The following is a 25,729-nucleotide window of genomic DNA, read 5'->3' as shown; positions in this document are numbered from 1 at the left end:
CTTGTGTTCCCTCTCTCACTGGCTGTCTCTGTCAAATAAATAAATAAAATCTTTAAAAAAAAAAATAAAAAAATAAAACATTTGCCTCTGGGTAGCAAAAGTAGTAAATATACTCATAAATCTCCCTTTTAAAAAAAACTGAAGTGAAATTCATTTAAGATACAATTAATCATTTTAAAGTGTACAATTTAGTGATATTTATTGTATTCACAATATTGTACAACCATCAGCCCTCCTTAGTTCCAAAACTTTTTCATCCCATAAAAACACTCCATACCCATTAAATAGTCACTCCCCATTCCCTATCACTCACCCCCTGGTAACCTCTAATTTGCTTTTTGTCTCTTTGGATTTGCCTATTCTGGATATAGCATATATAAGGAATCATACAATATATGACTGTTGTGTCTGGCTTTTTTCACTTAGCATGTACTCAAAGTTCATCCAAATTGTACCATGTATTGGTACTTCATTCCTTTTTATGGCTGAATATTCCATTATACGTATGTAACGTAACTTCTTTAATCATTCACCCCTTAATGGCCATTTGGGTTGATTCCATCTTATGGCTATTATGAATAATGCTGCTATAAACATTCATGTACAAGTCTCTGTGTTGTCATGTTTTCAGTTCTTTTGGGTATATACCTAAGAGTGGAACTGCTGAATTATATAGTAATTCTAATGCTTAATTTTTTGAGGAACCACCAAACTGTTTTCCACAACAGCTGAATTATTTTACATTCTTTTTTTTTTTCTTTTTTTTTTTTTAATGATTTTTTATTATATTATGTTAGTCACCATACAGTACATTCCCGGTTTCCGATGTAAGGCTTGATGATTCATTAGTTGTGTATAACACCCAGTGCACCATGCAATACGTGCCCTCCTTACTACCCATCACCAGTCTATCCCATTCCCCCACCCCCCTCCCCTCTGAGGCCCTCAGTTTGTTTCTCATAGTCCATAGTCTCTCATGTTTCATTCCCCCTTCTGATTACCCCCCCTTTCTTTATCCCTTTCTTCCCCTACCGATCATCCTAGTTCTTATGTTCCATAGATGAGAGAAATCATATGATAGTTGTCTTTCTCTGCTTGACTTATTTCACTTAGCATTATCTCCTCCAGTGCCGTCCATGTTGTAGCAAATGTTGAGAACTCGTTCTTTCTGATAGCTGAGTAATATTCCATTGTATATATGGACCACAACTTCTTAATCCAGTCATCTGTTGAAGGGCATCTCGGCTCCTTCCACGATTTAGCTATTGTGGACATTGCTGCTATGAACATTGGGGTGCATATGGCCCTTCTCTTCACTACGTCTGTATCTTTGGGGTAAACACCCAGTAGTGCAATGGCTGGATCATAGGGTAGCTCAATTTGTAACTTTTTAAGGGACTTCCACACTGTTTTCCAGAGTGGCTGTACCAACTTGCATTCCCACCAACAATGTACGAGGGATCCCCTTTCTCCACATCCTCTCCAACAATTGTTGTTTCTTGCCTTGTCTATTTTTGCCATTCTAACTGGCGTAAGGTGGTATCTCAGTGTGGTTTTGATTTGAATTTCCTTGATGGCTAATGATTTTGAACATTTTTTCATGTGTCTGTTAGCCATTTGTATGTCTTCATTGGAAAATGAATTATTTTACATTCTTAGCAGCACTGTACAAGGGTTCTTATTTCTCTCCACCTTTGTCAACACTTACTACTTTCCCTTTAAAATTTTATTACAGCCATCCTAGTATGAAATGGTATTTCATTGTACTTTGATTTGCATGTCCCTGTTGACTTTTGATGTTGAATATCTTCTCAAGTCCTTGTTGGACACATCCTCTGGAGAAATGTCTATGCAAATTATTTGCCCATTTTCTATCTTTTTATTGTTGAGTTATACGAATTCTTTAAATATCCTGATACTAGTCCCATGTCAGATCATGAATCCCTTTCGAAGGTAAGTAGGTCTCAAGTTTCATCCCGCAAATGAAGAGAAGAAAAAGAATTGAGAATCTTCTCCTCCAACAAGAGCAAAGCAGGAATTCTATCTCTGAATTGCAAGCTCTGGTCCCTTTATCTGATTCTTGGACTAATAAACCACCCCAAAGGCAGACAAGTGTATCTATCACACACAGATAGCTTACATTCTGTTCTTGGCTTGCCTAAGACTGCCTAATTTTTGCCTCGGCAACGGGAGTTAATAGATTATTCATTTTCTAAGTGTTAATGGAGCTTGAGCTATTTTTATATCTGATGAAGAGTTTTGTGATTCTACACATCAACCCAAATTGCCTCATTTAATGAAAGTGATTTTAAGGAACAATCAGCTTTAAATGTGTCAAGGAAGGCTAAGTGCAATGTTTATCACCCCAGCTGCTCTAACCCGTGGCAGAACCTGTCACTTTAGAAAGGCGTGCCAAGTGTTAAAAAGTCCCTCAAATGACTCCAATATGCACAACTCCAAACCAAACTACAGTTGAGAACTGTTCCCCTAGTAATAACAGATAATATTTTTTTAGCCTTTATTCTGTTCCAGGCATTTCCCATGCACTTTACATAGACAAACAACCTATGAGTAAAGATGTATTATCCCCATTTTACAGATGAGAGAACTGAGGCACAGAGAAATAAAGTCACTTTCCCAAAAAGTGGGATGAAGTAAGGGATGAAGCCAAAATTCAAACCCAAGCAGTCAGACCACAAAGCCTACACTTTTGATCAATATTATATTGCCTCACTAGTAACAGCCACCTAGAGGAGGATGGAATAAATGTGATCACCCAGAGGCAAGTCCTTACACATTTCAACAAAGCTCACGCAATAAATGGATCTGATCACCAGATGGAGAATAAAGCAAATCTCCTAATTCTCTGAAAAGTGATATTTGCCTTTCCTTGATGTGACACCATAAAAGCATGATCTATTAAAAAAAGAAAGAAAGAAAGAAAAAAGGATGAACTGAACTTGATCAAAACTAAAAACTTGTACTTCAAAAAACTCCATTAAGAAAATGAAAAGACAAACCACAGAGAAAAAATACCTGGGAGAAAAATATTTACAAATCATCTATCTAATAAATATAGATATATAAAAATTCTTAAAATTCAATAATAAAAAGATAATGCCACTTAAAAATGAGCAAAGAACCTGAATAGACATTTCACCAAAGAAGATATACTAATGACTAAAAAACATGTGAAAAGATGCTCAATATCATTAGTCATCAAGGAAATGCACATCAAAACCAAAATGAGACATTGCTTTATGCCCCATCAGAATGACTATAATCAAAAAGAGAGACAATAAGGACATGGGGAAACTGAACTGCTCACTGGGGTAAAAGGCCATGACATACACAACACACGCTAAAGTGGTTCAGAAAGAAAGAAAAAAGGGAGGGAAAATGTTAAATTAGAGTAAACTACTAACAATAGGTGAGTATGAGGAAAGGGTACTATCCTCAGTCTTACAACTTTTCTGTGAGTTTAAAATTATTAGTATCCTATTGGTGCTGTAACAAATTACCACAAATTTAGTGGTTTAAAACAACAGAAATTTATTATCTTACTACCTAGTAAAAGGAAGCTCTAGAACTTTTCCTTCCTTACCTTATTCTTTGAGAGCCTATCACTTCAGTCAACCTGAGTCCACTTGCCAAGAAAACACTGAATACTGGGAAACAAAACGTAGAGAACACAAAAGAGCAGAAAAAAGAACAGATGGGATACCTAAAGGCCACACCATCTGAATTCTTTTGGAGAACCTTGAGTCATAAGCCTTCAGTCTTTTAACTGTATTGGAAGTCATATAATTTATATGTAATCCTACTAGACAGTCTTTTAATAAATGGAGAAACACCCTGAATTTTAGCAATGCCATCTATAAAGAAAGCCTTTTCTCTTACTAAATTATCTAAATTTACTGTGGAACTAAACAATCTTCAAGGCAATGGCATAAATCTCTAGAGCCACTATTTTTCTTTGCTCGAAATATATCATATTCCTACCCACAAGCCTCTTGACTGAAATAAATAAAGACCAACAGCAAATTCTTTACTCCACGGGTTTTAATTACACTGGGCCCTGCTCCAAGTTCACCATTACTCGGAGCTAGAACTATTTTACTCCATTAGGTTGGACAACCAGGCTGGCGCCTGAAAATTCTAATGGTGGTGACTTTCCACCCAGCAAGAAGCAGCAAAGGGTGAAATAACAGAATTCCCTAGGACAGTTCTGTCTAGATGAAAAAAAAGAGTTTCTTTACAGCTAAGTCATCTCTAAGGTGTCTCTTTGTTAAGTAAGGTCTCATTCAAGGAGAAAATGATGCACAAGCCACCTCCACAGAAAGCTTGTGTGCAGGCCTAAGCCACAGTTCAGAGTTCCAAGTCGCATCCTAACTCAGCAGTCCCAGGTGCAAAACCTTAGCCCTGTCGTTCAAATGGCAGCTCCATGATCTACCACTAGCAATCACCACAGCCTCCCAGGCCCTCCATTGATTGCACTTTTAATCCAGCACTTGGGCTCCACTGGGGCAGAACTGCTGGTGATGCTATCTATCAGCGTGAACAATTAACAAGGAACAGCGAAATCTAAAAATGTCAAGCTTGGGGAAAAGGCCAGGAGAGGGAAGTATGGATTAGCCCACCATGGAGCATTCATTCATTCTCTCTGCTTCCTTAAAGCCCCAGGCAGAACTCCATCATCTCCCCACACAGATGGGATATACAGCAGGTGCACCTGCCAGAGCTGTTGGCAAGCAGAAGGGAAGCCCTGTGCCATTACATGAGAGTTAAGAACACCTGTGACTCTAACCCAGCCCTGTACCACCCAGGAGCACTCTGACTCAACAGGACATGCTGAGAGCCAGAGACAAAATCAAACCAAACCCAAACTTCCGCCAATTAGATTCACAATTATCATCTTCTAGGAGCTCCAGGCATAACAAAGGTTTGTGATTTAGCTATAAAGGGCCTTTAAACCTGGAATACAGAGTCTAGGGTTCTAATTCCAACTCTGTTACAAACCAGCTGTAATTAAGCAAGCCATTTCGCTTCTCTGGACCTTAGTTTCCTCCTCTATGAGATAAGGGAGATGGCCTAGTTTACCTCTAAGTCAAAAGTCCTATAAATTTTTTACATGCTCCCACAAAACCTATAATGAAGTAGGCATTTGTGAGGGATCCACCAATTCACTTCCTGATCTTCCATGCAAAGAAAGAGAGGAAATAAACTTGGGAGCCTTCCCTATGCTTATTATATTTTTTCCTTTTTTATGGCCAAATCCCATGAAATCACTTCTGGACAAGTGACATAAATTTCATTCACACAGGAAAGCTATTCAAACAAGGCAGACTGGTGAAAAGAGCATTTGGCTTTGCAACCAGACAGGCCTACGTTCAAATCCTAATTCTGCCACCTATCAGCAGGGTGACCCGAAGTGAGTTACTCAATTGTTCAGAAACATCCATTTCATTATCTATAAAAAGGACAACATTTCCCTCTCGGAGTTGTTCTGAGGATTAAAAGAGACACATGTGACGCCTCTGGTACACAGCAGTGTGGAATAAATACAGGCTTCCCCTGCTTCCTGCTTCTTACCTGACCATGTACACTCTGAGCAAATACCATGTTTGCTCGCCTTTATAAAGCTCCATCAAGAGCTAAATTAGGCTCTGCTGAGTCATTTCTATTATTCCTTAAGAATGTTCACAAAAGCTAACTTCGAGTCTATGTTATTAATAAAATATCTTAAGTTGAAAAAGTTTCAGAAAACAGAGTTTGGATTCTTCTGGCTTACAAATTCTATACAGACATAATTACAGTGAAGTGGAAGTTCTTAAAAACAAAAGACAAATATTCCAACATCAGATTTTACACTGACCAGAAAAAAAAGAATGCACTGTCTAAACATCCTTACCCAAGAAAAAGGAGCAAAGAGCATCTCCCCTCACTAAAGGATGCATCCCTCTTATCTTTGATGAGGGAGAGTTAAACCTACTTTTCTAAAAGCTTAAGTATTCCTCTGTAAGTTCGTTGTAAGCACTAATCCATCTACCAACCTACATGTATTCCCAAAGATAGACAGTGATCACTCAAACTTTAGTAATGGGTTAACAGTACACTGTGTCCTCAAGCCAGACTCTTAGCTTCTTCTGGATGCCATGCTTTCCCTCATCTCCCGTACTGTAATCTATGGTGTTACTACAGAAACAGCGAACACGTATACAGTACTATGTGCCATGCTCTGCCTGTAACTTAAACACCTTAATTTATTAACTCACTTACTCTTCATATCAACAGTAAAGATGAGTACTATGATTATCCCCACCTTAGAGAAGACCTCTGAAATATTTCTGGAGTACATCCCCTCCTGAATACACCACAGATCTAGTCTTTATTTTCAATAGACTCTATCAATAGTCTCTAACTGGTATCTGCCTCTGGTACCCCACTCCTTAACCCTCAATCCATTCTCCATGCTGTCTTCAGAATTATTTTTCCACAATGCTAAGTTAACCACACAAGTCCCTGCTTAAATTCTTTACTAGTTCTTGACTATAAGATACACCCAAAATCCTTAACCCATACAAGACCTTTTACCACCTGGATACCATTCACCTTGCCACTCTCTTCCCTACGCTACCCACTTTCTAGACTCCAATCTTCACCTCCTCACTCTACCCTGAACACAATAGACTAGAACACTGCCATACCTTGCAAGTGCCATTTCCCCCATGTAGAATGTTCATCCCCCACTTGCCAACCTGGCACAAGCTTTTGTTCTTCCATTAAGACTCTGCTCAAGTGTCACCTCCCTTACTGAAGCCTTTTCCAGAACCTCTTCTGTGGGTACCCACTGCAGTCCCCTCTAATGGCACCTATCACAGTGCTGTAACTGTATCTGTAAGAACATTACTTCCCCCCTAGAGTATGACATCCATAAGAGTAGAGTCCATTGTTAGTACATAATACATAGCCTGGCAAATGGCAAACATTGAATAAATAGTGAATGAATGAATTAAACATAAACATTTGTTCATAACAATGGCCTCCATCCAAACGGTGCAATATATGAATCTTGTAAACATTTCTTACTTTTCTAACCAACAGCAGGACTCAGGAATTTATAACTTTTCTTACAACCAAAGACAACACTTCCATCTCCATCCTAAATTAGTTCAAGAGATAATTACAAATCCCACAACTCCTCTTATATATGAAGAATCCTAAATCATCCAGCAAAGGTTTTACATATAAATTTTCTTCTTTAGTGAGTATTACTAAATGGAAAAATAATCCCAACTGCGGGGGAAAACCCAGATCCATTAGTCATTTCTGCCCAGGGTCAGCCTTCACACTACAATGTGAGCAGAATTATATAGTTTCTGGAGCTATAACCTATTCAGGTTCTCCAGGCAGCCTGGAAAATCCCCTGTTACTCTAAACACTCAGAATGCTCCACCACACACGGTTTTAGAATTACTGGTTTTCATTACTGATGTGCGTTCTACCGGACCCTGCTGTGAGATAAAACGGAATTATAACAACATTACCAGCTACAGAACGACTGAGAGATATACACGGTTTTAATATACTTCTTGAACTCACAAGCAGTGAGACATCTGTGAATCTTAATGTAAGAGAGGGAAGAGTGAAAAAGTCAGGCGCAGTTTATCTGCAGATCGCACAGATGAAAAATACCTTGCCGATGTCTGTGAGCAGCTAAATCCTACATTAAATACTCAGGCTTAGAGAGCCAAAGCACAGGGATGATAGTGATAATGTCTGGAGTGAAATAACGTTTCTTATAAACTGATCAGCACAAAGGAAGGTGACTTTAGAAAACGCTCTTCTAAAAGGTAAATTCAGTCTCCTTGGAGAGTCAAGGGTGAGGTCAAGGACAACCAAATAAAGAGAGAAAAGAGGCCACCTATTTTAAAGGAATAAAAGAAAAGTTCAAGGAAGGGTGAGGGAAAGACAGGACGTCACCTGGGAGTAGAAAGGTCATCTGCTGTATCAAAAATGTGACCTTCACAGGGGCGCCTAGGTGGCGCAGTCGTTAAGCGTCTGCCTTCGGCTCAGGGCGTGATCCCGGCATTCTGGGATCGAGCCCCACATCAGGCTTCTCCGCTATGAGCCTGCTTCTTCCTCTCCCACTCCCCCTGCTTGTGTTCCCTCTCTCGCTGGCTGTCTCTGTCAAATAAATAAATAAAATCTAAAAAAAAAAAAAAAAAATGTGACCTTCACAACAACGTTTAAAAATGAAAATTAGGAGCGCCTGGGTGGCTTAGTCAGTTAAGCGTCTGCCTTTGGATGAGGTCATGATCCCAGAGTCCTGGGATCAAGCCCCAGGTCATCAGACTCCGTGCTCAGCAGGGAGTCTACTTCTCCCTCTGCCCCTCGGCCCCACTCATGCTCTCTCTCTCAAATAAATAAAATCTTTAAAAAAATCAATAAAAATAAAAATGAAATTAAGGGGGGGCACCTGGATGGCTCAGTTAAGTGTCCAACTTTTTTTTTTAAGATTTTATTTACTTATTTGAGAGAGAGAGAACGCCCATGAAAGAGAGAGAGCATGAGCTAGGGGAGGGGCAGAGGGAGAGAGAGAATCAGACTCCCCACTGAGCAGGGAGCCCAATGCAGGGCTTGATCCCAAGGCCCTGGGATCATGACCTAAGCCAAAGGCAGACGCTTAACCGACTGAGCCACCCATGTGCCCCTAAGCGTCTGACTCCTGATATGGGCTCAGGTCATAATCTCGGGGGTTGTGAGATGGAGCTCTGGGTTGAGATCTACCTTCAGCAGGGAGTTTGCTTGAGATTCTCCCTCTCCCTCTCCCTCTGCCCCTCCCCCCTAGACATGCACACATACACTTGCTCTCTAATAAAGAAATCTTTTTAAAAAAATGAAAATTAAGGGGCACCTTGGTGACAAAGTCAGTTAAGCATCCAACTCTTGGTTCTGGCTCAGGTTGTGATCTCAGGTTGTGGGATCAAGCCCTGTGTTGAGCTCCAGCTCAACATGAAGTCTGCTTGGGGTTCTCTCTCCCCTCTCTAGCTGCCCCCACCCTCCATGCTCTCTCTCTAAAATAAACAAATAAAATCTTTAAATATCTGTGGTAGTCAGAATTCTAAAAATAACCTTCAATGACCCTCATAATGAGACATCACTGCTATAACCATACCACGTTACATGGCCCATTTGACCTTAAGATAGGGAGATTATCCCAAATGAGCCTGATCTATACACATGAGCTCTTTAAAAAAGCAGAGTTTTCTCTGGCTGATGGCAGAAGTCAGAGATTTGAAGCACAAAAGGAATTTAATAGAAGCTAGAGGGGGTACATGTCAAGGAAATGGGGACTTCAGGCCTACAGCCACAAGGAACTGAATTCTTCCAATAATCTGAATGAACTTAAAGCAGACTCTTCCCCAGGGTCTCCAGATAAAATACCATTTTGGCCAACACCTTGATCTCAGTCTGTGAGACCCTAAGCAGGGAACCCAACTGAGCCCAGCAAGTCTTCTGATCTACAGAGCTACTAAGTACTGTGAGATGATAAATGGGTATTGTTTTAAGCTACCAAGATTGAGGTAACTTACAATGCAGCAACAGAAAACTAATATAACAGGGTAGGGTACAAATGTAAACTAACAAACTCATATTTCATCCCAGAGACCCCAAAAGGACTTGATATATTTAACATAGCCTATACAGGAGAATGAATTCACCTTTTAAAAATAATATTATTTTGGGGGCGGGTGCAGGGGGTGCTGGCTGGCTCAAATGCTGGAGCATGTGACTCTTGATCTCAGGGTCATGAGTTCAATCTCCACGTTGGGTGTGGAGCCTACTTAAAAAAAATAAAATATTTAAAAATATCATTTAATATTTAACAATTTAATAATATTAATGAATTGTTTTAAGATGATAGAGTCTCACTTCCTTCAATCTTGATTTAGGACTAAAGATGGACATCCCTAATGAACAAAAGTCCTTTTCAGATGATATCTGATCCATATGATATCTTCTTTTTAACAATTAGGGAATAAGGTATGATTTAGAGTTGAAAAACTCAAGCACAACAGGGAAGGCTTTGCTATTCTTTTTTTAAGTCTTCAAATACTGTGCAAATTACTACCCAATTTTAGTAAAGGCTGGTCCCAATGAAACACTTGCTGGGGGCGCCTGGCTGACTTAGTTGGTAGAGCATGCTACTCTTGATCTCAGGGTTGTCGGTTTGAGCCCCATGTTGACTGTAGAGATTAGTTAAAAATAAAATCTTAAAAACAAAACAAAACAAAAAAACACTTGCTGAAAGACTGGTGAAACTGGTTAACAGACAAACACCGATCAAAATATCTTCAATTTCTTTCTTTTTTTTAAATATATGCATTTTTTAAGTAATCTCTATGCCCAACGTGGGACGCGAACTCATGACCCTGAGATCAAGAGTCACACATTCCACCAAATGAACCAGCCAGGCACCCTAAAATATCTTCAGTTTCAACCGGATTCTCTTCCATTCAAATAATTTCCCACAGTGACTACCACAACTAACCTCATATATTTGTTATATTGGATTGTACGAATTAGAGCAGTTACTAGGTCATACACAACGTTGTATCATCCACTCTACTTAGCACAGTGGCACCCACCAACTGTAGTACCTTGGGCAAGTTACCCTCCCTAAATTTCCATTTCTTCATCAGGAAAATGGAATATTAATACCTACCACATAGGGATGGACTGAAGATTAAACAAAATAAACACAAGAAGCACTCAGACCACTGTCTAGCACAATGCAAGAGCTCAACAATTACTTGCTATTTTATATATCACTCAATGTTGAATAAGTGAATGAAAATAGTGGTAAACCTACCCTTATTTACAATATTACAAATTATCAGAAGCATTGTTCATAATAGCCCCAAAGTGGAAACAACCCAAATGTTCATCAAGTGATGAATATGTAAACAAAATGTTGTATATACATACAATGGAATATTATTCAGCCACAGAAAGAGAAGTAGTGTTACATGATAAACTGTGGATAAACCTTGAAAACACTTAAGTGAAAGATGTCAAACACAAAAAGCTACACATAATTCCATTTACATGAAATATTCAAAACAGGCAAATCCGTAGTGAAAGTAAATGAGTGGTTGTCAAGGATTGGGGAAAGGGGGTAATGGGGAGTGACAGCTTAGTGGGTATGGGGTTTACTTTTGGGGGGCAATGGAAATATTCTAGAATTAGACAGGAACAATCGTTGTACAATGTAGTGAATATACTAAATATCACTAAACTATACACTTTAAAAAACAGAATTTTATGTTATATAAATTATGTCTCAATTTTAAAATATAAGAGAATATCTCCTTTTGCCCATGGAAAATTAACTCCTATAGCACTTGTCCTCCTGCTGTCAATAACTAGAAAACTAGATAAGATACATAAAACAAATGTTTCCAGACATTAGATAGATGGTCCTGAACAGTGATCCTTCAGTTAGGAGGAAAAAGCCAGCCAAGCCCCATCCTGGCTTTCTGAATGGAGACAATTTCCAGACAGTGGCACAGAGTGGGGAACCCAGAGCCCAGTGATCCCAGTGAGTTGAGGTGACAAAAAATGGAATTCAGGAATGAATGCCAAGGCAAATAAAATTTGCAGGGCCAAGCACTAAAGAGGAGGAAGCTAAGTAAAAAAGGGGGGGAGGGGCTCAAGAAATCTGCATAGAGGGTGAAATCCACAAAACCAGATAAGAACAACTAACAGAAGCTGTTAGCCAAACAATACCCAAAGTCAAACAATACCACCAGCCAGAGTGGAGAGACCATTCTTGAATACAGAGCAATGAACAGAGATACCAGAAAGGCTACACCTTAGTAAGGAAGTAAATTAGCCCTACAGCAAAGAATACTCTACATCTGTCCTTAAGGGGCTTAAAAACAAGCTTTGGAATGATTATGCTGATCCACAAATAACTGTCTTCCAGAACAAATTTTAAGAGTCTCTAAGGAGGAAAAAATATTTGCTCTCAATGAAGTAAATTCACAATGTTCAGCATCCAATGAAAAATTACCACACATGCAAGAAGCAGAAAAATGTGACCCATAAGTAGGTAAAAAATCAAACCACAGAAATAGATCTAGAATGCTATCACACTAACGAAATTAGCATATACTTAGCTTAAAAGAGCTACTATAAATATGCTCATTATTTTAAGGAAAACATAAAGATACTAAGGAGACAAAAGGGTGATGTAAAAAAAGAAATAAATGGAACTTTGAGAGATAAAAAATGAGAGCAAAAATGAAAATTCCATTGAATGGGATTAACAACAGATTAGCAACTTAAAAAAAAAATCAGTGAATTTAGAAGACATAACTACAGAAAATATTCAAACTAAAGCAGAGAAAAAAGAAAGTATGGAAGAAAATGAACAGAACTTCAGTAACCCGTGCACCAGTATCAACTGGTCTAATATATGTGTAATTAGAGTTCCAGGAGAAGAGAAAAGTAAATAATAATGCCTGAAAATTATCCAAACTTGGAGCAACATCAGCAAAATGGCTGACTGATAAAATCCAGGCCTTCATTCCCCCATGGAAATACCAAATAAACAACAACATTCAGACCAAAGTAGTTTTGGGAGAACTAGTTAAGAAGCTATAACAACCAAGCAAATGCCTAACCTTAACCAAGAAAAAGATGCTCAGAATGGTTTTCAAGTTTTCTCTCCATCCGTTGCCCAACCCCTTCCCCAAAGCAGCACAACGGGTCAGGAGGAAGCCACTCAATTTCCACTTTTTCAGGAGGGCTGAAGGAAGAGTGAAAGTAGCTTACAGTGTTCTGGCTTGTTAGGAGGCTGCCTGAGGAACTGATTTCTGTCTTGCCTGACTTGGAGCACTGCTGGGAACAGTGGCATAGTCTGGATATCAGGTTGGAGGCCACCATAAGTAATGGTGAGTTCTTGCCCAAGAAGCAAGAGAGCTGTAGGAGAAAACAGACCTATAGGTATCTGGGGGCAAGAGATTATGGGCAGAGAAATACAACAACACAGCTAAGGCTCCAAAAGGAGGCAAGAGTGAGATCGTAGAGAAATTAAGGCACTTAAAAACAGCCATGTATGCGGCTTGGTGCACACACAGGCCAAGGAAGACACCTCCCCAGAAGAGGTTTGAGAGGACTCTTAAACAAATCTGGGACAATTTAGGCAGCAAATTTAGGCAGCAAAATAATTAAGCACAATAGTAAATTATAAGCACTTGGAAAAAATTTAAATATATTAAACCATACCAATAATAAATAAAAGTAAAGGGAGGGGGTACCTGGGTGGCTCAGTCAGTTAAGCATCTGACTCTTGACTTCGGCTCAGGTCATGATCTCAGGGTTGCAAGATCAAGCACCAAGTTGGGCCCCACGCTGGGCATGCAGCCTGCTGAAGATTCTCTTCTCTCCCTATCCTTCTGCCTCTCCCCCCCTTACTCTCTCTCTCTGTCCCACCCCCCCAAAAAAGGAAAGGGAGAAGGAAGGTCTCCGACTTACATGAGAATGTGGAAAGCTGAATACCAAATGTAGAGCAAGTGCTAGAGTTGGAAAATGAGCATTTTCCAACCATGAGTCATTTTCCAACCATGATGGTAAAAACCGGATCAAGTAAGAATCATCAATGGCTGGTAAGTCTGAGGGCAATGCTGATGAGGAGCAGGATGTCTGCATGATCTTAGAGTATCTCCCTGCAGACTGCTTATTAGTTGCAAGGGAGATATAAAGTAATTATTTTACTTAGGAGAAATCAGGCAACATCTTGACTGGATGTAATATCACTTACGAAAAACAGATGAACATTTTATGCCCAGATGTGATATTCTCATAAGGACACCATATCACCTATGCAACACTCTGATCGAGAAAGTAGAACGTCAAGCTAACCACGAGGAAACATAGGACAAATACAAAAAAGAATGCTCTGTTTTTAAAAGAACATTGGAAGGGACTGTATTCTTCAAATAGGTCAATAACATAAAAGTCAGAAAGGCTATGAATAGTTCAGCTAAAAGAAGTTAAACATAAAAATTAAATGCAGGGGCGCCTGGGTGGCACAGCGGTTAAGCGTCTGCCTCTTGCTCAGGGCGTAATCCCGGCATTGTGGGATCGAGCCCCACATCGGGCTCCTCTGCTATGGGCCTGCTTCTTCCTCTCCCACTCCCCCTGCTTGTGTTCCCTCTCTCGCTGGCTGACTCTGTCTCTGTCAAATAAATAAACAAATAATCTTTAAAAAAAAAAAAATTAAATGCAATTCCTGACTTTACCCTGGAACTTGGATTGGAAATGTTATAAAGGATAGATCATATAGCATTAGAGCACATGGGTATTTCCTATACTATTTCTTTTTACAATTTTTGTAAATTTCAAATCATTTCCAACTAAAAAAAAAAAAAAAGCAGCCAAACATCTTATACACAGAAGAACAAAGAATTACAACAGATTCCTTATTGGAATCTCTGTAAGCCATAAGACTATGGAATAATGTCTTTATGGTGCTGAGAGAAAAAAACTATCAACTTAGAATCCTATAACCAGTAAAAATAATCTTTCAAAAAAAGAAGATGAACTAAGTATTTCTTCAGACAAATAACAGCTGAGAGAAAGTGTTTCCAAAAGACTTGAATTATAAGAAATCTTACAGGAAGTTGTTTACTTAGAGAAGCAAAATTAATGACAATGAGATGAAGGACAGGAGGGGGAAATAGATGATGTATAGTAAGGTTCCTCATTATACATAAAATAGTGTAATGTTATTTGGAGATGATGAATTAAGGACACATATTGTAAACCCTACAGCATCGGCTTAAAAAATACACAGGTGTAGCTAATAAGCCAACAGTGTTGATAAAATTAACATTTTTAAACACCTGGGGTTCCTGGATGGTTCAGTTAGAAGAGCCTGCAATTCTTGATCTCAGGATCATGTGTCTGAGCCCTACACTGGATGCAGGAAAAAAGTAGCTATTTAAATAAATAAATAAATAATAAATAAATAAATAAATAAATAAATAAATAAAATTGTAAACACCCTCAATCCAAAAATGGTAAAGAAAAAATGACCAATGAAAAGGTGGGACAAAAAAAAAAAAAAATTGCAAAATGGTAGATTTAAACCCATGCATATTTATAATTACATTAAAAGTAAACAGTCTAATCATTCCAGTTAAAAAGCAGAGATTTAAAACACAAAAACAATATTCAAACATATGCTGCCTTTAAGAAAACTATTTTTAATATAAAAATACCAATATGCTAAAAGGACAGAAATAGATATACAATGTAAATACTTATCAAAAGAAAGCTGGAATGGCTATATTAACATCAGAAAAAGTAAACCTCAGAACAGGGAATACTGTCAGGGATATAAAGGGATATTTCATAATTATAAAGCAATCAACACATCAAGAAGATATGAAAAAAATTAACAGAACTGAAAGAAGACATAGATGAGTCCATAATCATAATTGGAGATTTCAAAAGTCCTCTTTCGGTAATTAACAGGACAGAAAATGAGTAAGGATATAGAAGACATAAAGATCACTAACAACTAGATGACACTTATAATGTTTATAGAACAATCAACCCCAAAACATCAGAATACACATCTTTTTCAAATGTACACATAACATTTACCAAGACAGACTATATTCTGGAACAGAAAACAGATATAAATGCATTTAAAAGAACAGAATCAGAGTATGTTATCTCATCAAGAGAATTAAATTAGAAATCAGTAACAAAAAGGTATCTGGAAAATCCCCAAATGTAGAAAAGTAAACAACATACTTGTAAGTAACACAAGGGTCAAGTAAGGCTTACAACTGTATGTGAATTTATAATTATCTCAAAATAAAAAATTTAACTAAAATACTAAAAAAAAAAAAAAAACCCACAAGGGAAATTAAAAAATACTTTGAACTAAATGAAAATGAAAGTACACGTATCAAATTTGAGGAGATGCAGCTAGAGTAATGTGTAGAGAGAAATTAACATCTTTAAGTGTTTATACTAGAAAAGAAAAAAGTCTTCTATTAATGATTTAAGCTTCCACATTAAGAAACCAAAAAAAGAGCAAATTAAACCCAAAGCTATGCATAAGAAATGCAATAAAAAAGATAAAATAAGAAACCAGTGAAATAGAAAATGGATAAACAATACAGAAAAATCAGAACCAAAAGCTGTTTTATAATTTTCAAAGACCAAAACAGCTGACAGACCTCTAGCCAGACAGATCAGAAACAAAAGAGATGACATAAATTCCTAATATCAGCTTTAAAGAGGGAATATTACTACAGAAATTATAGACATTAAAAGGATAATAAAATATTATAAGCATCTTTATTCCAATAAAATTCAAAAACAAGATGAAATGGACAAATTCCTTAAAAGACACAAACTGACAAAGCACACTCAAGAAGCAGATAACCTGAATAGTCCTAATCAGACCAAAGAAACTGAATTCATAATTTAAAACCATCTCAGAGGGGTGTCTCAGTGACTCAGTTAAGTGTCTGCCTTCAGCTCAGGTCATGGTCCCAGGGTCCTGGGATTGAGCCCAATGTGGGGCTCCCTGCTCAGCTGGGAGTCTGCTTCTCCCTCATCCTCTGCCTCCCCCCTCGGCTCATGCTCTCTCTCTCAAATAAATAAATAAAAGCTTTAAATAAATAAAACCGTCTCAGAAAACTCCAGATCTAAGTGGCTTCATTGGTGAATTCTATTAAACATTTATGAAGAAATAATACCTACACAAACCTATACAAACTCAGAAAGTCAAGAAGAGAACTCTTCCCAACTCATTTTAGTCATCTGGTTTTGAATCACACAGTTTACACTGACATCAAAACCAGATGAAGACATCACAAAAAAATAAATAAACAAAACACTCCTCATGAACAGAGATAACAAAGTTCTGGAAAATCAAATCCAGCAATACATAAAAATGATAATACCTCAAAACCAAATAAGGTGGGGCACCTGGCTGGCTCAGTCGGTAGAGCATGCAGCTCTTGATCTTGGGGTTGTTAAGTTTGAGCCCCACACTGGGTGTAGAGATTACTTAAAAATAAAATCTTAAAAAAAAAAAGACCAATTAAGGTAATCTAAGGAGTAAGATGGATTTAACATTTAAAAACCAATTAATATAAGCATATTTACGCTGTGAATAAATATAAATCTCATAATGTTGAAAAAGCAATTGACAAAGTTTAACATCCAGGCATGATTTTTTTTTTTTTTTAAGATTTTATTTATTTATGTGACAGAGAGACAGCCAGCGAGAGAGGGAACACAGCAGGGGAGAGGGAGAGGAAGAAGCAGGCTCCCAGCCGAGGAGCCCGATGTGGGACTCGATCCCGGCACGCCAGGATCACGCCCTGAGCCGAAGGCAGACGCTCAACGACTGCGCCACCCAGGCGCCCCGATTTTTTTTTTTTTTTTTTTTTAATTCTCAGCAAACTAGGAAAAGAATGGAATTTCCTAAACCACATAAAAGGCATCCATGAAAAACCACAGCTTATATTAAACTTAATAATAAAAGGCTGAATACTTTCCCCCATGATCAAAAACAAGGAAAGAATATCCCCTCTCACCTTTTCTATTCAGCACAATACTGGAGATCCTAACCAATGTAGTAAGTAAAGGAAAAGAAATAATAGGCACACAGATTAAAATGGAAGAAGTAAAACTATCTTTATTTATAGATGATTTGATTGTATACATAAAGAATTCTAAGTAGGGGTGCCTGGGTGGCTCAGTCGGTTAAGTGTCTGCCTTTGGCTCAAGTCATGATCTCAGGGTCCTGGGATCGAGCCCCACGTCGGGCTCTCTGCTCAGCAGTGAATCTGCTTCTCCCCCCACCTCTTTTTCTACCTCTCTGTCTCTCTCTCGCAAATAAATAAATCTATCTAAAAGAAAGAAAGAAAGAAAGAAAGAAAGAAAGAAAGAAAGAAAGAAAGAAAGAAAGAAAGAGGGAAATTCTAAGGACACAACAAAATAATTTGTTATGGGCTGAACTGTGTTGCCCTAAAATTCATATGTTGAAGTCCTGACTCCCAGTAACTCAGAATGTGACTACATTTGTACACAGAGCCTTTAAAGAGTTTAAGTAAGGTAAAATGACATCATACAGATGAGCCCTAATCCAATATGATGAGTGTCCTTATAAAAAGAGAAGAGTAGGAGACAGACACACTGTGAAGACCATGAGAAGACACCAGAAAAAGATAGCCATCTACAAGCTAAGCAGAGAAGCCTTAGAAGAAACCAGTCCTTCTAATACCTTGATCTCGGACTTCTAGCTTCCACTGTGGGAAAATAAATTTTTATTGCTTAAGCTATCCAGTCTGTGTGTGGTACTTTGTAGTAGTAGCCCTAGCAAACTAATATACAATTACTGGAACTAAGAAGTGAATTTAGCAAGGTCACAGGATACATGGTCTAACAAAAATCAATTGTATTTCTATATAGTACCAATATACAAGTGAAACTGAAACTTAAAAATACCATTTACAAGAAAAAAAAAGATACCATTTACAATAGCATCATAGGACAATTTTAATACAACTAGCATAAAATTAGTAAATGAAATTATAAAGCAGTTTCTTATTTATAATAGCATTAAAAACATAAAAATTAGAAAATTTAACAAGATATATGTGCAACCTACACAATGAAAACTATAAAACACTACTAAGAGAAATTAAAGAACTAAACAATAAATATATACCGTGCTCATGGACTAGAAGACTCAATACTGTTAAAATACTAATTCTCCCCAAACTGATCTATAGATTCGACACATTTCCAATCAAAATCCCAACAGGCATTTTTGTAGCAATTAACAAGACAATTCTAAAATTTACATGGAGGAGTGCCTGAGTGGCACAGTCAGTTCAGAAACCGATTCTTTGTTTCGGCTCAGGTCATGATCTCATGGTCCTGAGATCCAGCCCACTGTCAGGCTCTGGGCTCAGGGTGGAGTCTGCTTAAGAATCTCTCTCCCTCTCCCTCTGCCCCTCCCCCTGCATGTGCAAGCATGCTCGCTCTAATAAATAAATAAATCTTTAAAAAGATAAAAAAAATTAAATTTATATGGACACTGAGGGTGCCTGGCTGACTCAGTTGGTAGAACATGAGACTCTTGATCTTGGGCTTTTGAGTTTGAGCCCCACGTTGCGGGTAGAAACAACTCAAAAAATTAAAATTAAGATTAAAAAATAAATGAATAACAAAATTTATATGGAAATCCAAAGACTGTGACTAGGGAAAACAATCTTGAAAAGAAGAATGAAATCCACTAAAAATTTCTTCTATATAATAGGCAGATAATGGTCTCTTACTACCTATTGACTCTTTATGCTGTGCTTATTCCCCTGCTGTTATCAGAACATGATTTAAAGGCAGGAAGAAAGCAGTGTCACTATGGAGTCTCCCTGAAAACAGGAAGGAAGTACCCTGGAATGATTAAGGCCAGCATGACATTCATAGCGGCCAATCTCATTCCAGTTGAGTTAAAGTAATCATTCTCCAATATTTGTTCCCTCTCAGCCCAAGTCAGGAACAAAAGAAAAGTGAGAAAGTGCACCCACACATACACACATACACACACACACACACACAGAAAAAAAGGCTAACTTATTATAAGCTGCTTGTCACATACCAAAAATATCTGTAACATTTCAAAAAATATATAACTATGGAGCTTCAATAAGTTGGTATTTACAAGGTAAAATAATTTCAAAACTTACCAGTACCCCAGCCCCAAATTTACCAGTGCACATTGAAACTTCAGTGTTCCTGACCTTCTCCTACCCCACCCTCCACTGAGAATGAAATCATCTTGCCATGAAATGCTAAGAGAAAAAAAAATATTCTGACGGCTTACTAATTTTATATATATATGTAGTATTTGACTTAGACGTGCCTTTGTTCAAGTACACAAACGTCAAGTTAATCACTTAAAAATGGGTTATATAATTCTATGCTGTCTACCGTATTTTCCAGTCTGAATCTACTCACCTTTGTAGCCTCCTTTTAAAAAGTTTTTTTTTTTTTAATTTGAGTAGAGTTAACACAGAATGTTACGTTAGTCTCAGGTGTACAACACAATGATTCAAATTCTCTATACCTCATGCCATGCTGTAGTCTCCTTCTTAAATAATCAATTTTATCAGTTCTCATTCCCAGCCCCACACAAGTACTTGGATTCTAGTATTTCTATATCTGTGTATCTATATTTCACTATATTCTAACACTTAAGACCCAGCTTGAGGGGCACCTAGGGGGCTCAGCTGGTTAAGTGTCCAACTATTGATCTCAGCTCAAGGGTTGTAAGTTCAAGCCCTGTGTTGGGCTCCACACTGGATGTGGAGCACACTTTAAAAAAAAAAAAAAAAAAAAAGATGTGGAGAGGTTCACTTGCCCAAGTCTACACAGAGTGAAGAACGACAATCACACCCAAGTTCATCTGTTTCAAGAACCAAACATATTAACCACTGTTCTATTTTCATTCCATATGCTTTTATTCCTCTCTTCATTACATGATTGACAAAACACAGCATGGATGGACATCCATATGCATAAAAATGAAGAGCTGCAGGCAGAGGGAGAGGGAGAAGCAGGGTCCCCACCGAGCAAGAAGCCTGATGCGGAACTCAATCCCAGGACCCCAGGATCATGACCTGAGCCAAGGGCAGACGCTTAACCTGCGGAGCCACCCAGGCACTCCCTGGGTATTTACTCTAAAGAAGGGAAAATTATGTTCACATAAAAGCCTATACATAAATGTTTACAGCAATTCAATTCATAATTGGCCCAAAATGGAAACAACCCAAATGTCCTCCATTGGGTAGATACCCAAACAAACTGAGGTGCGTCCAAACAGTGAAATACTACTCAACAACAAAAAGGAACACACTACTAATAGACACATCAACTTGGCTGAATCTCAAAAGCTTTATGCTGAATGAAAGAAGCCAGTTTCAAAAGATTACATACTACATTATTCCATTTATAGGACACTCTCAGAAAGACCAAACTGTAGTGACCGAGAAGAGATCAGTGATTGCCAGGGTTTGGGGTGGGGAAGAGGTTACTGTAAAGGGATAGCATGATGGAGTTTTGTGGGGTGGTCAAACTGTTCTGTATCCTAGCTGTTGTAGTTGGTTACAAAAATCTATACACATCCCGTGGGGCACCTGGCTGGCTCAGTTAGTACAACATGATCTCCGGGTTATGAGTTCAAGCCCATACTGGGTGTAGAGATCACTTAAAAATAAAACATCAAAAAAAAAAAAATCTAGGGGCACCTGGGTGGCTCAGTTGTTAAGCGTCTGCCTTCGGCTCAGGGCGTGATCCCGGCATTCTGGGATTGAGCCCCGCATCAGGCTCCTCTGCTGGGAGCCTGCATCTTCCCCTCCCACTCCCCCTGCTTGTATTCCCTCTCTCACTGCCTGTCTCTCTCTCTGTCAAATAAATAAATAAAATATTTAAAAAATAAAAAAAAATTTTTAAAAATATCTAAACACATCCCCAAAAAGTCCATTTTACTGCATGATAATTTTTAAAGTAAAATAAAAGATTCTTTAATTCTTCTGCAGATAACTGGTTAAATAAATAGGGGCTAAAAAAAGTTACAACCTTACCTCTTGTTATATACCAAAATACATTCCAAATAAACTAAAAAGTTAAATGTAAATTATGAATACTGATCCTCTTAATATACAAGAAGCTCTTACAAATAAATTAAAAAATACTCTCAGAGAAAAATGGGCCAAGACATGAAGAAACAAGAATATATGAAAGTCTCATCTCACCAATAATCAAATAAATGAAAAATTAAGCAATGAGTTAATATTTTTTGTCAACTGGATTGCCAAAAAAAAAAACAAAACAAAACCAAAAACCCAAAAACCTTAAAAGAATAATAACACCAATATTGGCAAGGGTGGGAAAGAGAAACTAAAGAAAACTATAGTTTGACATGGTTAATTGTTACAACATTTCCTGAAGGTAATTTGGAATATATATCAAAACCCTCAACTCATGCACACATACTCTTTTTCCATTTTTAGGAATTTACTAAGAAACTAATTAGACTAGTGCAGAAAAATGTATGCAGAAGAAGAGTCATAACATCATTATTTTTAATAATGAAAAACAAAAATAATTTAAGAAGATAGAATAAATTATTATTACATGATGTGGGAAACAAAGGCAAAAGAAAAACTAAATTTCCTTACTATGTACAGCCCATTGACAAATCCTTCAAACAGGAAGAGTGACATTCCTCTAGGAACTCGGCTGCCTCGATTTGATACTTTGCTAAGGGCAAAAGGCAATCTTAGCTTAACATGATCCCAACCCCCCAGGATCCTGTGAGTCTACTTTAACACATAAAAATTCCTTTAGAAACTTCCTTTATCTCTACCCTCCCAAGATATATGTTGACAATCATCCCCCGAGCATATGGCCCACTGATATACATCTGAAGGGTCTCATGACTAGGGTTTTTACTAGACAGTAATAAATGACCTTTTCCTAACAACAGCTAGCCCCTGAGGTCCTGGAAACTTTGCTCCCAAAATTCTTCAGAGACTTAAGCTAGCCCTAACCCCCTCCCAACATTTTTGTTTTGTTTTTTTGTTTGTTTTTTAAAATTTTTATTTATTCATTTGAGAGAGGGCACACAAGCAGAGTAGAGAGGCCCAGGGAGAGGGACAAGCAGACTCCCCACTGAGCAGGGAGCCCAACCCCCTCCCAACTTGAAAGTATATAATCAGCCATTCCTCATGATCCCAGTGCAAGCTCTTTCTGCCTACACGCTCCCTGTGCTTTAATAAAACTACCTTTTTGCACCTAAGACATCTCAAGAATACTGTCTTGGCTATCGGCTCCAAAACCCTACCCTTTCAAACCACATAATTATATAGCCATATAATAGAATACTAAGCAGCCATTAAAAATCAAGTTATTGAACTGTTATCGAAATAAGATTGTTATTTTAGTCATCACTGCTATAACGTTCTTCATGTCTCCAAAGCAAAAGGAAAGATTTTTGTTCAATGACAAAATAATGATCTTGGTATAATGCAAAATTTCAAAGAAAGCAGGATATAAAAGCATATACAAGCCAAATTCTGTTTTTTAAAAATATTTGTGCATGTGCCACAATATTATCTCTCAGTGATGAGATTATGGGTATCTTTTTATTCATCTTTATTTTCTAAACGTTCTATAAAAAACATGTTAAAAAAACAAAAAACATATATTATGTTCATAAATTTTTTTAAATCAGTGTTTCCTTAAATCGCCCAAAATTATATCCAAAAGAAATTTTCAAATTTGTTTTCTATGGGGTGCGTGGATGGCTCAGTCGGTTAGGCATCTGACTTCTGCTCAGGATATGATCTCAGGCTCTTGGGATGGAGCCCCGCATCAGGCTCCCCACTCCACAGAGTGTCTGCTTTTCCCTCTCCCTCTGCCCCTCCCCTCCTTGTGCGTGCGCGTGCTCTCTCTCTCTCTCTCTCAAATAAATAAATCTTTAAAAAACAAACAAAAAAAAGCCTTGTTTTCTAATCTAGATTACCTGCTGCTATCCCGGTCACTGTTACATAAGAACAACAATTCTATATGCAAATTTCTTCTAGTTACTAAACCCCAAATAAGCCATTACTGCCCAGGACAGAAGATCTACAGATAATGGCATCTCATTAACATTGCCAGCCACAAGGTACAGAACAGTATGTATATTAGGATAATACTTTAATGTCTTGAAATTTTTCAAGAATATTTCAATAATACATAGAGGCTTATGTGCCAATATGTTTATGCTTTGTTCTTCAGTTCAGAATCATAAGAAAACATCAGAAACGGTTACCTTTTTTGGTGGGAGAAGATATGTTTATCTTTCTACCGTTTGAATTATGAACCACCATTTTTGTACCTTTTCTTTTTCTTTTTAACTTTTTGTTTTGTTTTGTTTGCTGCTTACCATGGAGCACTTCTCCAGTACTTCCTCCTGGAACTTTAGGAATCGCTCCTGAACCTCAACTTCATTGAGGAAAAAGGCAAGGAAGTGAGTGAAGGGTTGCTTTCTTCTAAAAGTGAGCAAAAGAACATCAATCCGAGTTCGAGCTGAAATTACACCACTTCGATGCTGGCCAGTGATTACTGCAAGCAAAAAAAAAAAAGGGAGGGATGTTTAACACGACCATCCAATGCTTATAAGGTAAGTGACCTTAATACTGTCATCTCTGCAGAGCTCCAACAGTCCTGAATGTGTACATAATTTCTGAACAAGCGACAAAGGGTAAGAAAATTACTAATGAATTCAATCGAAGCAGAATGAGGTTTAAAAACAATATCCCTAAAAAAAAAAAAAAAAAATATCCCTGGGGGGCCTGGGTGGCTCAGTTAGTTAATCGTCCAACTCTTGATTTCAGCTCAGATCATGATCTCAGGATTGTGAGATCAAGCCCTACGTGTCCTTGGGCTCATGCTAGGCATGTAGCCTGCTTAAGATTCCTCTCTCCCTCTCCCTCTGCCCCTCCCCCCAATCTCCAAAAAACAAAACAAACAAAAAAACCAGAATATCCTTAAGACCACCTCATGAAATAAAAAAATGAGTTAAAAAGGCTATATAGCTACATAGCAAACCCTTATACCTTGCAGGTGGGAATGTAAAATGGTGCAGCAGCTACGGAAAAGTATGGCAGTTCCTTAAAAAGTTAAAAAGAGAACTACCATATGACCAGGAATTCCACTCCTAGATAGAAATCCAAAAGAAGTAAAAACAGGTATTCAAAGGCGCCTGGTGGCTCAGTCAGTAGAGCATGTGACTCTTGATCTTGGGGTCATGAGTTTGAGCCCCACCTTAGGGGTAGAGTTTACTTAAAAGAAAAAAAAAGAATAGATTTTTTAAAATAATATGAAATACAAGAATAAAAATCCGGAAAAAATTTTTAAAAAAACAAAAAATAAAAAAAATAGGTGTTCAAAAAACACTTGTACACGAATGTTCAGAGCAGCTCTAGTCACAATACCAACAGGTGGAAACAATGCAGGTATCCAACTGATAGATGGATAAACAAAATGTCCTATCTCCATACGACAGAATATTATTCAGCTCCCCCTAAAAAAGAGAATGAAGTATAGATACATCCAAAAATATAAATGAATCTTGAAAATGTCACACTAAGTTGAAGACACCAGATACAAAATGCCACCGTATGTTTCCATTTACAGAAAGTAGCCAGAACAGACAAATGCAGAGGGACAGAAAGATTACTGGTAGCCAAGGACTGGAGGCAGGGAGGAATGGGGAGTGACTGCTTAACGGGCATGAGATGTCCTCCCTTTGGGAGGATAAAAATGTTCTGAAACTAGATAGTGGTGATGGTTACACAACACTGTAAGTGTACTAAAAGCCACTCAATTCAACACCTTAAAATGGTCCAAATGGGAGGTCTCAGGCTGGCTCAGTCGGTAGAGCATGTGCCTCTTGATCTGGAGGTCATGAGTTTGAGCCCCACGTTAGGTGTAGAGTTCACATAAAGAAAAAACTGTCAAATGGTAAACTTTATGTTGTGTATATTTTAAACACACACACACAAAAAGCACAAACAGTATATCGCACAGAAAATCAAATAACAATAAAAAGTCAAGAGCAAAAAATGGAGTTTTC

At 37.9% G+C, this 25,729-nt stretch overlaps 1 protein-coding gene across 4 annotated transcripts in view; it reads right to left on the bottom strand.

Moving 5' to 3' along the window:
* The window catches only part of ASCC1 (activating signal cointegrator 1 complex subunit 1), a 92,932-nt gene that overhangs the window by 56,056 nt on the left and 11,147 nt on the right, over positions 1-25,729 (bottom strand). For all 4 annotated transcript variants that reach the window (XM_026504422.4, XM_026504425.4, XM_057308399.1 and 1 more), the window contains exon 5: positions 24,038-24,216. In XM_026504422.4, the coding sequence (XP_026360207.1) occupies positions 24,038-24,216 (179 nt within the window). The remainder of the gene's footprint in view (positions 1-24,037; positions 24,217-25,729) is intronic.

This window comes from Ursus arctos, unplaced genomic scaffold (assembly GCF_023065955.2).
Source record: "Ursus arctos isolate Adak ecotype North America unplaced genomic scaffold, UrsArc2.0 scaffold_7, whole genome shotgun sequence".
Classification (NCBI taxonomy): domain Eukaryota; kingdom Metazoa; phylum Chordata; class Mammalia; order Carnivora; family Ursidae; genus Ursus; species Ursus arctos.
This window is presented reverse-complemented; position numbering and strand designations above follow the sequence as displayed.